Raw genomic sequence first — 13,021 nt, forward strand, 5'->3', positions numbered from 1 at the left:
TAAAATCATTTTGCCGCGCGCGCGCGGCTCTGCTTCGGCTTCAGCGCGGCAGAGGGGGGGCGGAGCTTCCTTACACATTCAGCTCCGTGCTGCTGCGCTCCGCTACTTCCGGGTTCATCTCTCTGCCGTGCGATCCTGAAGCCTTTCAGCTCCGTGCTGCTGCCTCTCCTCCACAGCCTCCTCAGTCTGTTCCCCTTACAGCTGCCGCTTGTATCATCGGGTCTGGTAGGACTGTTTAACCCCCTCCGTGCCACAGTACTGTTGCTTTAAAGTGCAACATCTTTCCACCATGTCAGACCCTTCTGCAGCCGCCAAGCCATGGTACCATGCCTGTACCGCTTGTAGGGAACCCTTTCCCCGGGGGCAGTCTGATCCGCACTGTACTGCATGCCGAGCTCCACCGCAGCCTCAGTCGCCCGCTGTGTCGCTCCCTGCTTCCTCTGACCCGCCTGACTGGGCTAGATCCCTGTCCCAGGCCGTGGAAAGCCTCACTCATGTCGTGGGCCGCCTAATAGACAGGCCACCTACCCCGCAGGACGCCACTCTGACTGTCGCGCCCTCCGGGTCCACTGCTTCTGCCGCTGCAGCGGGTTCATCCTCTCCTAGTGACCCCTCCCGAGCTAGGCACTCTCAGAAGCGTATTAGAGTAGAGCGAGCCTCCTCCTCGGATGCCTCCCTCTCCCCGCCACGCGTGCGCACCCAGACGAGCCTCTCCTCTCCAAAGGATTCGCTCTCTGAAGGTGAATTGGCGGCTTCAGATTTGGAAATGGACTCGGCCCTGCCGTCCAAGCTAGCCTCAGCGATGGCTCAACTCATCTCTGATATACGTGACACCTTTAAGGTGCAGGATGACCCCCCTAGCTCGGACGCAGCTAGCGTCTCCTTTATCAGACCCAGGCAGGCCTCAAAAGTCTTTCCAATCCACTCTGATTTCTCCTCCGTGGTGTCTAAGGCTTGGGCTCGCCCGGACGCCCGTTTTGTCAACCCAAAGAAGCTGGACATTTGCTATCCTTTTCCAGCCGATGTCGTGGCCACCTGGTCTTCCCCACCCAAGGTAGACCCCCCTGTGGCCCGGCTGTCAAAGAACACGGCCATCCCTGTTCCCGACGGGTCCTCTCTTCAGTCAGCGGAGGACCGTCGCATGGAGACCCTGTCCAAGGGCATTTTTGCTGCCTCCGGTTCTGCCCTCAGACCGGTTTTTGCCTCTGCTTGGGCAGGGAAAGCAATCTCTGCTTGGGGTACGCAGCTGGAACAGGAGTTGGACTCGGACATCCCCATCCAGGACCTACGTTCCTTGGCCCAGCTTATTATTCGGGCCGGGAATTTTGTCTGTGAGGCCTCCCTTGATGCGGGAGCCCTTATTGCGCGCTCCTCCGCCCTGGCAGTTGCCGTCAGGAGGGAGCTCTGGCTGAAGGTCTGGAAAGCGGACGCTGCCTCCAAACGTTCCTTGGCGGGGCTACCGTTTGCGGGTTCCCGCCTTTTCGGGGTCCGCTTAGACGAACTTATTTCAGAGGCCACGGGTGGTAAAAGCACCCATCTTCCTCAACCCCAAGCCAGGGGCGCCCCCCGCGGACGCCCTGGTGCGTCTCGTTTTCGGTCCTCCCGCAGGGCCTCTGGGGCTCCCACCACAGCTGCCGCTTCGGCTCCTCCCCAGGACAAGCGTAGGAAGCCGTTTTTTCGGGCGCAGCCCTCCTGGCGCAAGCCGCAGGCTGCCCGCACACCCGCAGCAAAACAGTCCTCTGCCTGAAGGCGCGCCCCCACCCACCCGGGTGGGGGGCCGGCTCCTCCTTTTCAAGGACGTCTGGATGGCTCACGTCTCCGACGCCTGGGCCCTCGAAATTGTGTCCTCCGGATACAAAATCGAATTTGCATCCTTCCCTCCGGATCGGTTCTTTCGCTCCCGCCCCACGCGAGACCCGAAAGACGCGGCCGCGTTCTCCGCGGCCGTTCAAGCTTTACTGGACAGGGGGGTGATTACCCCCGTTCCTCTAGAGGAAAGATTCCAAGGGTTCTACTCGAACCTCTTTGTAGTTCCCAAGAAGGGAGGTTCGGTGCGGCCCATTTTGGACCTCAAAAAGCTCAACCGTTTTCTCCTCCTTCGACGGTTTCGGATGGAGTCCCTCCGCTCCGCGGTGGCTTCCCTGGAGCAGGGAGATTTCATGTCTTCCATCGATATACAGGATGCCTACCTCCATGTTCCGGTAGCCCAGTGTCACCATCGCTTCCTTCGATTCGCCGTGGGGGATCTCCACTTCCAATTTGTCGCCCTTCCCTTTGGACTGGCAACAGCCCCCCGGGTGTTCACCAAGGTCCTGGCCCCGGTTTTAGCCTTACTCCGTTCCAGGGGTGTTTTTCTGCTACCGTACTTGGACGATATCCTCATCAAGGCTCCGTCCCTTTCTCAAGCGGTTGCCAGCGTGGATCTCACTCTAGAGACTCTGGCGAGGTTTGGTTGGGTCATCAACTTCCCCAAGTCCTCCCTTCCCCCCTCCAGACAACTCGTCTTCCTGGGAATGCTTTTAGACACGGGAACGGCGGAGGTACGTCTTCCCTCGGAAAAACGTCTGATCCTCCGTGGGGCGGTTCGGGGTCTCCTTCTCCACCGTCGACCGTCCTTCCGCTTCTGCATGCGGGTATTGGGGCAGATGGTTGCCTGCTTCGAGGCGATCCCATTTGCGCAGTTTCACTCCCGCCCTCTCCAACGGGCGATCCTCTCCTCCTGGGACAAATCGCCGCAGTCTCTGGATCATCCCTTCCATCTGTCGCCTCCGGTGCGGTCATCTCTCCGCTGGTGGTTACAGTCCCCTCTTCTGGGCAGGTCCTTTCTGCCACTCAACTGGTTGGTGGTTACAACCGATGCCAGTCTCTCAGGCTGGGGAGGCGTGTTTCCTCCCCGATCCGTCCAGGGCATTTGGTCTCCATCGGAGTCCAAACTCTCGATCAATGTCCTGGAACTGAGAGCGGCCCTTCTGTCTCTACGACACTGGACTCATCTGCTGAAGGGTCATCCAGTTCGTGTACAATCAGACAACGCCACGGCCGTGGCGTACATAAACCACCAGGGGGGCACTCGCAGCGCTGCAGCGATGCGGGAGGTCACCAGCATTCTCCGTTGGGCGGAAGCCCACGTCCCGGCCCTATCTGCAATTTTTATTCCAGGGGTGGACAATTGGGCGGCGGACTTCCTCAGTCGCACCACCGTCGACCCCGGCGAGTGGTCTCTTCACCCGGAGGTATTCGAGGCCATTTGCCTTCGTTGGGGCATTCCGGACGTGGACCTCATGGCCTCAAAATTCAATCACAAGGTCCCCGCCTATCTGTCCAGGGCCAGGGATCCGGGAGCTTGCGGAGCCGACGCCCTCGTTCTTCCTTGGCGAGGCTTCGCGCGCCCATACATATTCCCTCCCATCCCTCTCCTGCCCAAGGTCCTTCGGAAGATCGCGGCGGAAGGCGTCTCGGTGATTCTGGTCGCTCCGGACTGGCCCCGCCGGTCTTGGTATGCCGACCTCATGCTGCTCCTGGCAGACGCGCCCTGGCCACTGCCCGCCAGGGAAGATCTTCTCTCTCAGGGACCGATCTTCCACCCGCGTTTAGGGTCCCTACGTTTGACGGCGTGGTTGTTGAGACCACCGTCCTGACACGTAGGGGTTTTTCTGCGGATGTCGTCCGCACCATGATCCGCGCCCGTAAGCCGTCCTCTTCTAGGATCTATTATAGGACCTGGAGGACTTTTTTGGGGTTCTGTACCGATCTGGGGATTCCTCCGCTCCGCTTTTCTCTCCCCACCGTTTTGTCCTTCCTGCAGAGCGGACTGGCCCAAGGTCTAGGCCTTAGTTCTTTGAAGGGTCAGGTATCTGCGCTGTCCATTTTGTTTCAGCGCCCACTGGCCCCCCTTGGTCCTGTCAAGACCTTCCTTCAGGGCGTGGCTCACGCGGTTCCCCCGTATCGCCCTCCGGTACCGCCCTGGGACCTGAACCTGGTTCTCTCAGCGCTCCAGGCTTCTCCTTTCGAGCCTCTGCGGACGGTTTCCTTGCGACTTCTGTCCTGCAAGGTTATTTTCCTTGTAGCCATCACCTCTCTTCGGAGGGTGTCCGAATTGGCTGCACTCTCCTGTCTGGAACCTTTCCTAGTGTTCCACCAGGAAAAGGTGGTTCTTCGTCCGGTCCCTTCCTTCCTTCCTAAGGTGGTCTCCGCCTTTCATCTGAACGAGGACATCGTTCTCCCCTCTTTGTGTCCTTCCCCTTCCCATCCGCGGGAGAGGAAGCTTCATCGCCTGGACGTTGTCAGGGCGCTCAAGATTTACCTGGAAGTAACCAGATCTTTCAGGCATACTGACTCGCTCTTTGTGGTCCCGGAAGGGTCGCGCAGAGGGATGGCGGCATCCAAAGTTGCTATCGCTCGTTTTGTCAAGATGGCTGTTACTGAGGCTTATCTCGCCAAGGGCAGGGTTCCTCCCCTTGGTGTTACCGCTCACTCCACTAGAGCGGTCGGGGCTTCCTGGGCTCAGAGAAATCGGGCTTCTTCGGAGCAGATTTGCAAGGCGGCCACTTGGTCCTCCTTGCACACCTTCACCAAGTTCTACAGGGTGCATACTCATGCGTCGGCTGACGCTGCTTTAGGCCGTCTGGTGTTGCAGGCGGCAGTTGATTGATGCCTCTGGCGTTGGTTGAGTTTGTTCTGGTCCCTCCCTTCTGGGACTGCTCTGGAACGTCCCATGGTTTCCTGTGTCCCCCAAGGAATATGGGCGAGAAAAGGAGACTTTTGTATTACTTACCAGTAAAGTCTCTTTCTCGCTCTTCCTTGGGGGACACAGCACCCGCCCTTCATTGGGTTACAGTTGTGGTTCCGGCTTGGTTGCCCCCGTTGGGGCTCGACAGTTCTTTTTCCGGTTGGTGGTTATCTTTCACTACTTGGACACGCAACTGGCAGTCTCTTCTCCAGGCTGAAGGGTATAGCTGATGGAGGAGGGGCTTACAGCTTTCGCTTAGTGTCACGCCTCCTAGGGAGCAGAGCTATACCCATGGTTTCCTGTGTCCCCCAAGGAAGAGCGAGAAAGAGACTTTACTGGTAAGTAATACAAAAGTCTCCTTTTCTTGGTCTCTTGCCGTTCTGCACTTGGATGTTTGCTAATTTTTGAATTTTTCTGCCTTAGAGTTCTGTCCAGATGATGTTCGAGGAGAATATCTCCCTTCAGCCCAATGTGCACATCAGCCAGGTGTCGTGTACACAGCGCTCTGACAGCAGTATGGTAAGCATGTGTAAATGCCTCAAAAAGCACCCGACTTGATTAGCTTTTTTTTTTTTTTTTCGTGTTTTATAGTACATATGTTTGCTGCAACTGACCTCTTCTTAGTGAGGTATTTGGTATGCCTTTTAAAAAGCATTGGTTTCAATGAAAAAAAATATATATATTTAAAGCCACACATATTGCACATGCCTTTATTTTATTTTTTCCATCTGAAAGAAAAAAACAATGGAGGTCCATGGGAGAAAAACGCCACACAATGCTAGAAAAACTCAAACCCGGAGCATGCTGCAGTTTGAAAAAACACAATTGAGACAAAAAATACTTTGGAAATAATAGCACTACCATAAAAACGCCTGTTTGTCCTGCATTTAACCCCTTCCCGCTGTGTCACATAGTTACGTGCTGGCACTTGATGCTGCGTGATACATAACTCCGATCCCGACAGTTTAATCCCTCAGATGCTGTGGTCAGTAGCGACTGCAGCGTCTGAATAGAGGCTAAAGTAATAGTTGGGTGCCAAGTACTTGGTATGGCAGTCACGAGCCTTCTGAAGAGCTGGCGTTTCATAGTCACTTGTTTTACTTGCCTTTTTTTCAGGCTATTTTTTTCCTGAGCAGGCTGCAATTTGAAAACACCGTAGGAGCAAAGAATGTAAGGAAACTGTCTTAATATGTTCCTACAAGAAAGCACAGTATTTGTAGGGTGTATCAGAATTTCCTCTTGGCCAACCTGTAACATTGGCTGCAGCTAGTGATGAGCAAAGGACTGAGTTCCCGATCACCATTGTTGGCCTCCGCTGAGACTACACTACGATGGCCGCCATTATTATCACGGTAAGTAGCAGCGCACACACAAATGTATTTAACCTGGATTTGTTAAAGAGGACTTGTCACCGCTCCTGACATGCCTATTTTAATAGATACATGCATTCCCCATGTAATAACAATTCTGAAGCATCTATTCCTATGTCTCTATGTTGTGCCATGTCTTTATTATTTCTACTAGAAGTTATGAATGAATTGCTAGCAGTCTGCAGTAAGGGTACAGAGGGGAGGTAACCATTTGGGGGGATGTACCAGCACAGTCTGAAAATGGCAGCACTGTTTGGATAGAGTGAGTCTGTGCAGGTACACACCCCCTCTACTGATTACCTCCCCTCTGTACCCTTACTGCAGACTGCTAGCAATTCTTTCATAACTTCTAGTAGAAATAAAGGAATGACACAATATACAGTCATAAGAATAAATGTTCCAGAATTATTACATGGGGACTGCAGGTAGCTATTAAGTCAGGAGTGGAGAAAGGTCCTCTTTAACCACCTCCCGACCGCCTAACGCACGGATGCGTCCGGAAGGTGGTTGATTCATTCCTCCTGGACGCATCCGTGCGTCATCTCGCGAGACGCGAGATTTCCTGTGAACGCGCGCACAGGAATGGAAGGTAAGAGAGTTGATCTCCAGCCTGCCAGCGGCGATCGTTCGCTGGCAGGCTGGAGATGTTTTTTTTAACCCCTAACAGGTATATTAGACGCTGTTATGATAACAGCGTCTAATATACCTGCTACCTGGTCCTCTGGTGGTCCCCTTTGTTTGGATCGACCACCAGAGGACACAGGTAGCTCAGTAAAGTAGCACCAACCACCACTACACTACACCCCCCCCCCCCCCCCCGTCACTTATTAACCCCTTATTCACCCCTGATCACCCCATATAGACTCCCTGATCACCCCCCTGTCATTGATCACCCCCTGTAAGGCTGCATTCAGACGTCCGTATGAATTTTACGGATCCACTGATAGATGGATCGGATCCGCAAAACACATACGGACGTCTGAATGGAGCCTTACAAGGGAGTGATCAATGACAGAGGTGATCACCCCATATAGACTCCCTGATCACCCCCCTGTCATTGATCACCCCCCCCCCCCCCCCCTGTCATTGATCACCCCCCTGTAAGGCTGCATTCAGATGTCCGTATGATTTTTACGGATCCACTGATACATGGATCGCATCTGCAAAACACATACGGACATCTGAATGGAGCCTTATAGGGAGGTGATCAATGACAGGGGGGTGATCACCCCATATAGACTCCCTGATCACCCCCCCCTGTCATTGATCACCCCCCTGTAAGGCTCCATTCAGACATTTTTTTTGGCCCAAGTTAGCGGAAATTATTATTTTTTTTCTTACAAAGTCTCATATTCCACTAACTTGTGTCAAAAAATAAAATCTCACATGAACTCGCCATACCCCTCACGGAATCCAAATGCGTAAAATTTTTTAGACATTTATATTCCAGACTTCTTCTCACGCTTTAGGGCCCCTAGAATGCCAGGGCAGTATAAATACCCCACATGTGACCCCATTTCGGAAAGAAGACACCCCAAGGTATTCCGTGAGGGGCATATTGAGTCCATGAAAGATTGAAATTTTTGTCCCAAGTTAGCGGAAAGGGAGACTTTGTGAGAAAAAAATAAAAAATATCAATTTCCGCTAACTTGTGCAAAAAAAAAAAAAAATTCTATGAGCTCGCCATGCCCCTCATTGAATACCTTGGGGTGTCTTCTTTCCAAAATGGGGTCACATGTGGGGTATTTATACTGCCCTGGCATTCTAGGGGCCCCAAAGCGTGAGAAGAAGTCTGGTATCCAAATGTCTAAAAATGCCCTCCTAAAAGGAATTTGGGCACCTTTGCGCATCTAGGCTGCAAAAAAGTCACACATCTGGTATCTCCGTATTCAGGAGAAATTGGGGAATGTGTTTTGGGGTGTCATTTTACATATACCCATGCTGGGTGAGATAAATATCTTGGTCAAATGGCAACTTTGTATAAAAAAAAATGGGAAAGTTGTCTTTTGCCAAGATATTTCTCACCCAGCATGGGTATATGTAAAATGACACCCCAAAACACATTCCCCAACTTCTCCTGAATACGGAGATACCAGATGTGACACTTTTTTGCAGCCTAGGTGGGCAAAGGGGCCCCCATTCCAAAGAGCACCTTTCGGATTTCACAGGTCATTTACCTACTTACCACACATTAGGGCCCCTGGAAAATGCCAGGGCAGTATAACTACCCTACAAGTGACCCCATTTGGGAAAGAAGACACCCCAAGGTATTCCGTGAGGGGCATGGCTAGTTCCTAGAATTTTTTATTTTTTGTCACAAGTTAGTGGAAAATGATTTTTTTTTTATTTTTTCTTACAAAGTCTCATATTCCACTAACTTGTGACAAAAAATAAAAACTTCCATGAACTCACTATGCCCATCAGCGAATACCTTGGGGTGTCTTCTTTCCAAAATGGGGTCACTTGTGGGGTAGTTATACTGCCCTGGCATTCTAGGGGCCCAAATGTGTGGTAAGGAGTTTGAAATCAAATTCTGTAAAAAATGACCAGTGAAATCCGAAAGGTGCTCTTTGGAATATGGGCCCCTTTGCCCACCTAGGCTGCCACACATCTGGTATCTCCGTATTCAGGAGAAGTTGGGGAATGTGTTTTGGGGTGTCATTTTACATATACCCATGCTGGGTGAGAGAAATATCTTGGCAAAAGACAACTTTGTATAAAAAAAATGGGAAAAGTTGTCTTTTGCCAAGATATTTCTCTCACCCAGCATGGGTATATGTAAAATGACACCCCAAAACACATTCCCCAACTTCTCCTGAATACGGAGATACCAGATGTGTGACACTTTTTTGCAGCCTAGGTGGGCAAAGGGGCCCACATTCCAAAGAGCACCTTTCGGATTTCACCGGCCATTTTTTACAGAATTTGATTTCAAACTCCTTACCACACATTTGGGCCCCTAGAATGCCAGGGCAGTATAACTACCCCACAAGTGACCCCATTTTGGAAAGAAGACATCCCAAGGTATTCGCTGATGGGCATAGTGAGTTCATGGAAGTTTTTATTTTTTGTCACAAGTTAGTGGAATATGAGACTTTGTAAGAAGAAAAAAAATAAATAAAAAAATCATCATTTTCCGCTAACTTGTGACAAAAAATAAAAAGTTCTATGAACTCACTATGCCCATCAGCGAATACCTTAGGGTGTCTACTTTCCGAAATGGGGTCATTTGTGGGGTGTTTCTACTGTCTGCCCATTGTAGAACCTCAGGAAACATGACAGGTGCTCAGAAAGTCAGAGCTGCTTCAAAAAGCGGAAATTCACATTTTTGTACCATAGTTTGTAAACGCTATAACTTTTACCCAAACCATTTTTTTTTTTTTTATCAAAGACATGTAGAACAATAAATTTAGAGCAAAATTTATATATGGATGTCGTTTTTTTTTGCAAAATTTTACAACTGAAAGTGAAAAGTCATTTTTTTTCAAAAAAATCGTTAAATTTCGATTAATAACAAAAAAAGTAAAAATGTCAGCAGCAATGAAATACCACCAAATGAAAGCTCTATTAGTGAGAAGAAAAGGAGGTAAAATTCATTTGGGTGGTAAGTTGCATGACCGAGCAATAAACGGGGAAAGTAGTGTAGGTCAGAAGTGTAAAGTGGCCTGGTCTTTCAGGGTGTTTAAGCTATGGGGGCTGAGGTGGTTAATGATTGCGGCACACTTGACAGATTTGTTATGTAATACATTTTATGCAGGCGCTGCTACTTACAGTTAAGGCATATGCATGACACTAATAGTTTCTCATCCGTTCATTTTAGCTTAGTGTCTGTAGGAGGCAGACCTCCCTGTGTTGCAGGTCTGCAGATTTTTTATTTTTTTATTTTTTCCCTTTTCTTCTAGTGGGAGTTTGATGCAGTCCTAGCTTCCTGCACTCCCACCCAGGAGACTGGAGACCAGGGGGTCCCCAAGCCCTTCTCCTTCCCGATCTCCAGAAGCAAAGGAGGACCAGAGGTTCCTAAAGCCGCTGCATCCCGCCAGCCTTCGGATCACCACGGCCACCTACCACAAGTCCCCTCTTTTTCTGGTGAAGCATCCCTCCCCAAGGGGCCGCACACCGAAGGTGGAGGGATACTGGCTGGGTAAGCGCTGCCTCTCCTTCCTACAGGGGTAACCTACCCTCCTCCTCCTTCCGGTCATTACAGGGGGCTAACTATGTCAGAGACCTGGCCCCAAAGCAGGCTGTCACTTCTGTGCGCCATTTTGCTTGTGCGTTGTCAGATCCCCTCTGCTCTGCGTGCTTGGCTCCACTGTCAAGTGGCTCTGCCCCTGAGCCAATCGCCCCTACTGCCCAGCCTATGGTAGAGCCGGAGTGGGCGCGTACCCTGTCAAGTATGGTACAGGACGCCTCCCATACAAACAAAGCTTTTGTAGAAATATTGGAGCGTTTGTCGGCAAGGCAGTCCTCTGACCAGTCAGACTCTGGGGATCCTGGGGCTCATTCCTATTGTGGCCGTCCCGCTAAACGGGCCAGACCATCCTCCCCCAAAAGGGTCTGCATCTCCTGTTTCCTCTGCCTCTCGGCCTCGTACCAGAGAGTCTCACTGCGACGTGTCCTCCGTGGAAGAGGCATGTTCCGAAGAGTTTGTCAGATGAGGATTTTCTCTCCTGACGGTCAGTCCATGGTGGACAATCTTATTACAGCAGTTATAGAGACCTTACAGGTTGAGGACCCCGCACCCTCATCGGCCGGCTCGGGTTTTTCTTAGGAGGTCCCGTCTCTTTCACAAATGTTTCCCCAACCACCAGGATTTTTATTCCTCTTTCCAAGGAGTGGAATTTCCCTTGCCAAAACTTAGTCCTTTTTCCACTTCCAGAGGATTTGACTAAGAAATGGTCGTCCTCACCTATAGTGGACCCGCCAGTTTCCCGATTGGTTAAACATACTACCTTGACAATGGCAGATGTGGCTTCTTTCTCTATCAGGGATAAGAAATTGGAAGCTTTTGAAAAATCTTTTTTTTGAAGCAGTGGGCACAGCACTGCAACTGGTTTTTGCCTCTACATGGGGGAGTGGGCAAATTTTGGGTGGTCCCCTTTGGGGAACTGGCCGATATTGCTCTGCAGCTCTCCCATGCCAGTGTGTATATTTGTGAAGCCTCTCTGGACGCGGCCAGGCTTATGGCCCACTCGTCAGCCGTGTTGGTGGCTATTCGCCGTACCCTATGGCTCTCCTGCTTGGCGGCAGATAGATAATGCTTCAAAGCGGACCCTGATGGCCCTCCCCTTTACCGGCAGCAAACTTTTTGGCAAGCGCCTGGGTGAGATCATTTCGGCTGCTACAGGTGGTAAGGGCACTCATTTACCGCAGAACAGGGTTCGATTCAACAAGTCAAAAGCGTAAAACCTTTTTTTTTTTCACCCTTTTTCTGAGTTTTTCCACCCCCAAGCAGTCAGCCGACAAGTCTGCCTCGGATCAGAAGCGCAAGCCTTCCTTCAAACCTTGCCCTTTCTGGCTTCCCCATCAACAGGGCTTCAAGTCCTATAAACCTAAGACCTCTGCATGACATGCAGCTTTCGGCACCCTCCGATCGGGTGGGCGGCCGGCTTCATCTGTTTCGGCATGTTTGGCTGGCTCGCGTCTCTGATGCTTGGGTGAGAGGTCATTGCAGAGAGGGCTACAAGCTTGTATTCAGTCTCCTCTGACCTCTCCCTCTGCCGCAAATTCCTTTTTTCAGGCTATTCACACACTTCTGTGGCAGGGAGTGATTGTCCCGGTTACTGCGCAAGACCGTTTTCGGGGGTTGTGATCCCCCAAAAAGGAGGGGACGGTCTAGACCTCAAGGCACTCAACCGCTTCCTTCGGCTCCGCCACTTCCGGATGGAGTCCCTGAGATTGGTCATTGCGTCCATGGAACCGGGGGAGTACCTGTCCTCGATGGACATCAAGGACGCTTATCTTCATCTTCCCATCTGCGTCAGTCATCAAAGGTTTCTCCGGTTCGCAGTGGGTCCCTTTCACTACCAGTTTGTGGCCCTCCTGTTCGGCCTGGCCACAGCTCCCAGAGTCTTTACGAAGGTTCTGGTGGGGGTCATGGCCCTGCTCCATGCCAGGGGGATTATGGCGATCCCTTAGATGATATTCTGGTAAAGGGTCCATCATTCCAGGCAACAGCAGACAGCCTGCACATAGTCCTGGACACCCTGGAATGCTTCTGATGGATCCTGAATCTGCAGAAGTCTTGTCTTTATCCATCTCGGCAGCTAACCTATCTGGGCATGGTACTCGACACCTTTCAGGCCAAGGTACTCTTGCCCCCAGAGAAGCTATCCACTGTCCGTCTTAAGATTCTCCCCTTGTTGCGGCCCCATCCTCTTCCCATTCGTCACTGCATGCAGGCTTGGGTCACATGGCCTCTGCCTTCGAAGCAGTTCCCTATGCTCGGTTCCATACCAGGACTCTTCAGCGAGCCATTCTATCCAACTGGGACCGTTCCCCAGCCTCCCTGGATCAGCCCATACGTCTCGCTGCCCCAACCCGCTGGGCCCTCAGGTGGTGGTTGGTTTCCCCAATGCTGATGTCAGGCTGGTCTTTCTTCCTCTGCATTGGACGGTGTTGAACGGACGCAAGCCTCAGGGGGTGGGGGAGTGTTGGGGATATCTATCCGTTTAAGGCGTGTGGTCATGCGAGGAGCGTTACCTCTTAATCAACATTCTGGAATTGAGAGCGATTTTGTCTCTCTGCGGCATTGGACTGACCACAGGTACGTCTGGTTCGAGTTCAGTCCAACAACTCCACGGCTGTGGCATATCTCAATCACCAGGGAGGCGCCCGGCAGCCATGGCGGAAACAGCTCTGATCCTCAGCTGGGTGGAGAGCCGTGTTCCGGCGCTGTCAGCAGTTCACATCCCTGGCGTCAACA

General features: G+C 51.6%; 1 protein-coding gene across 4 annotated transcripts in view; it reads left to right on the forward strand.

Moving 5' to 3' along the window:
- Positions 1–13,021, forward strand: part of C2CD2L (C2CD2 like) — a 55,259-nt gene that overhangs the window by 11,725 nt on the left and 30,513 nt on the right. For all 4 annotated transcript variants that reach the window (XR_005777634.1, XM_040424877.1, XM_040424891.1 and 1 more), the window contains exon 2: positions 5,153–5,248. Coding sequence is in view for 3 of the 4 variants with exons in the window: in XM_040424877.1 (XP_040280811.1) it covers positions 5,153–5,248 (96 nt within the window). In the remaining variant the exon portion in view is untranslated. The remainder of the gene's footprint in view (positions 1–5,152; positions 5,249–13,021) is intronic.

The sequence above is a fragment of the Bufo bufo genome, chromosome 1, assembly GCF_905171765.1.
Source record: "Bufo bufo chromosome 1, aBufBuf1.1, whole genome shotgun sequence".
NCBI classification, from domain to species: domain Eukaryota; kingdom Metazoa; phylum Chordata; class Amphibia; order Anura; family Bufonidae; genus Bufo; species Bufo bufo.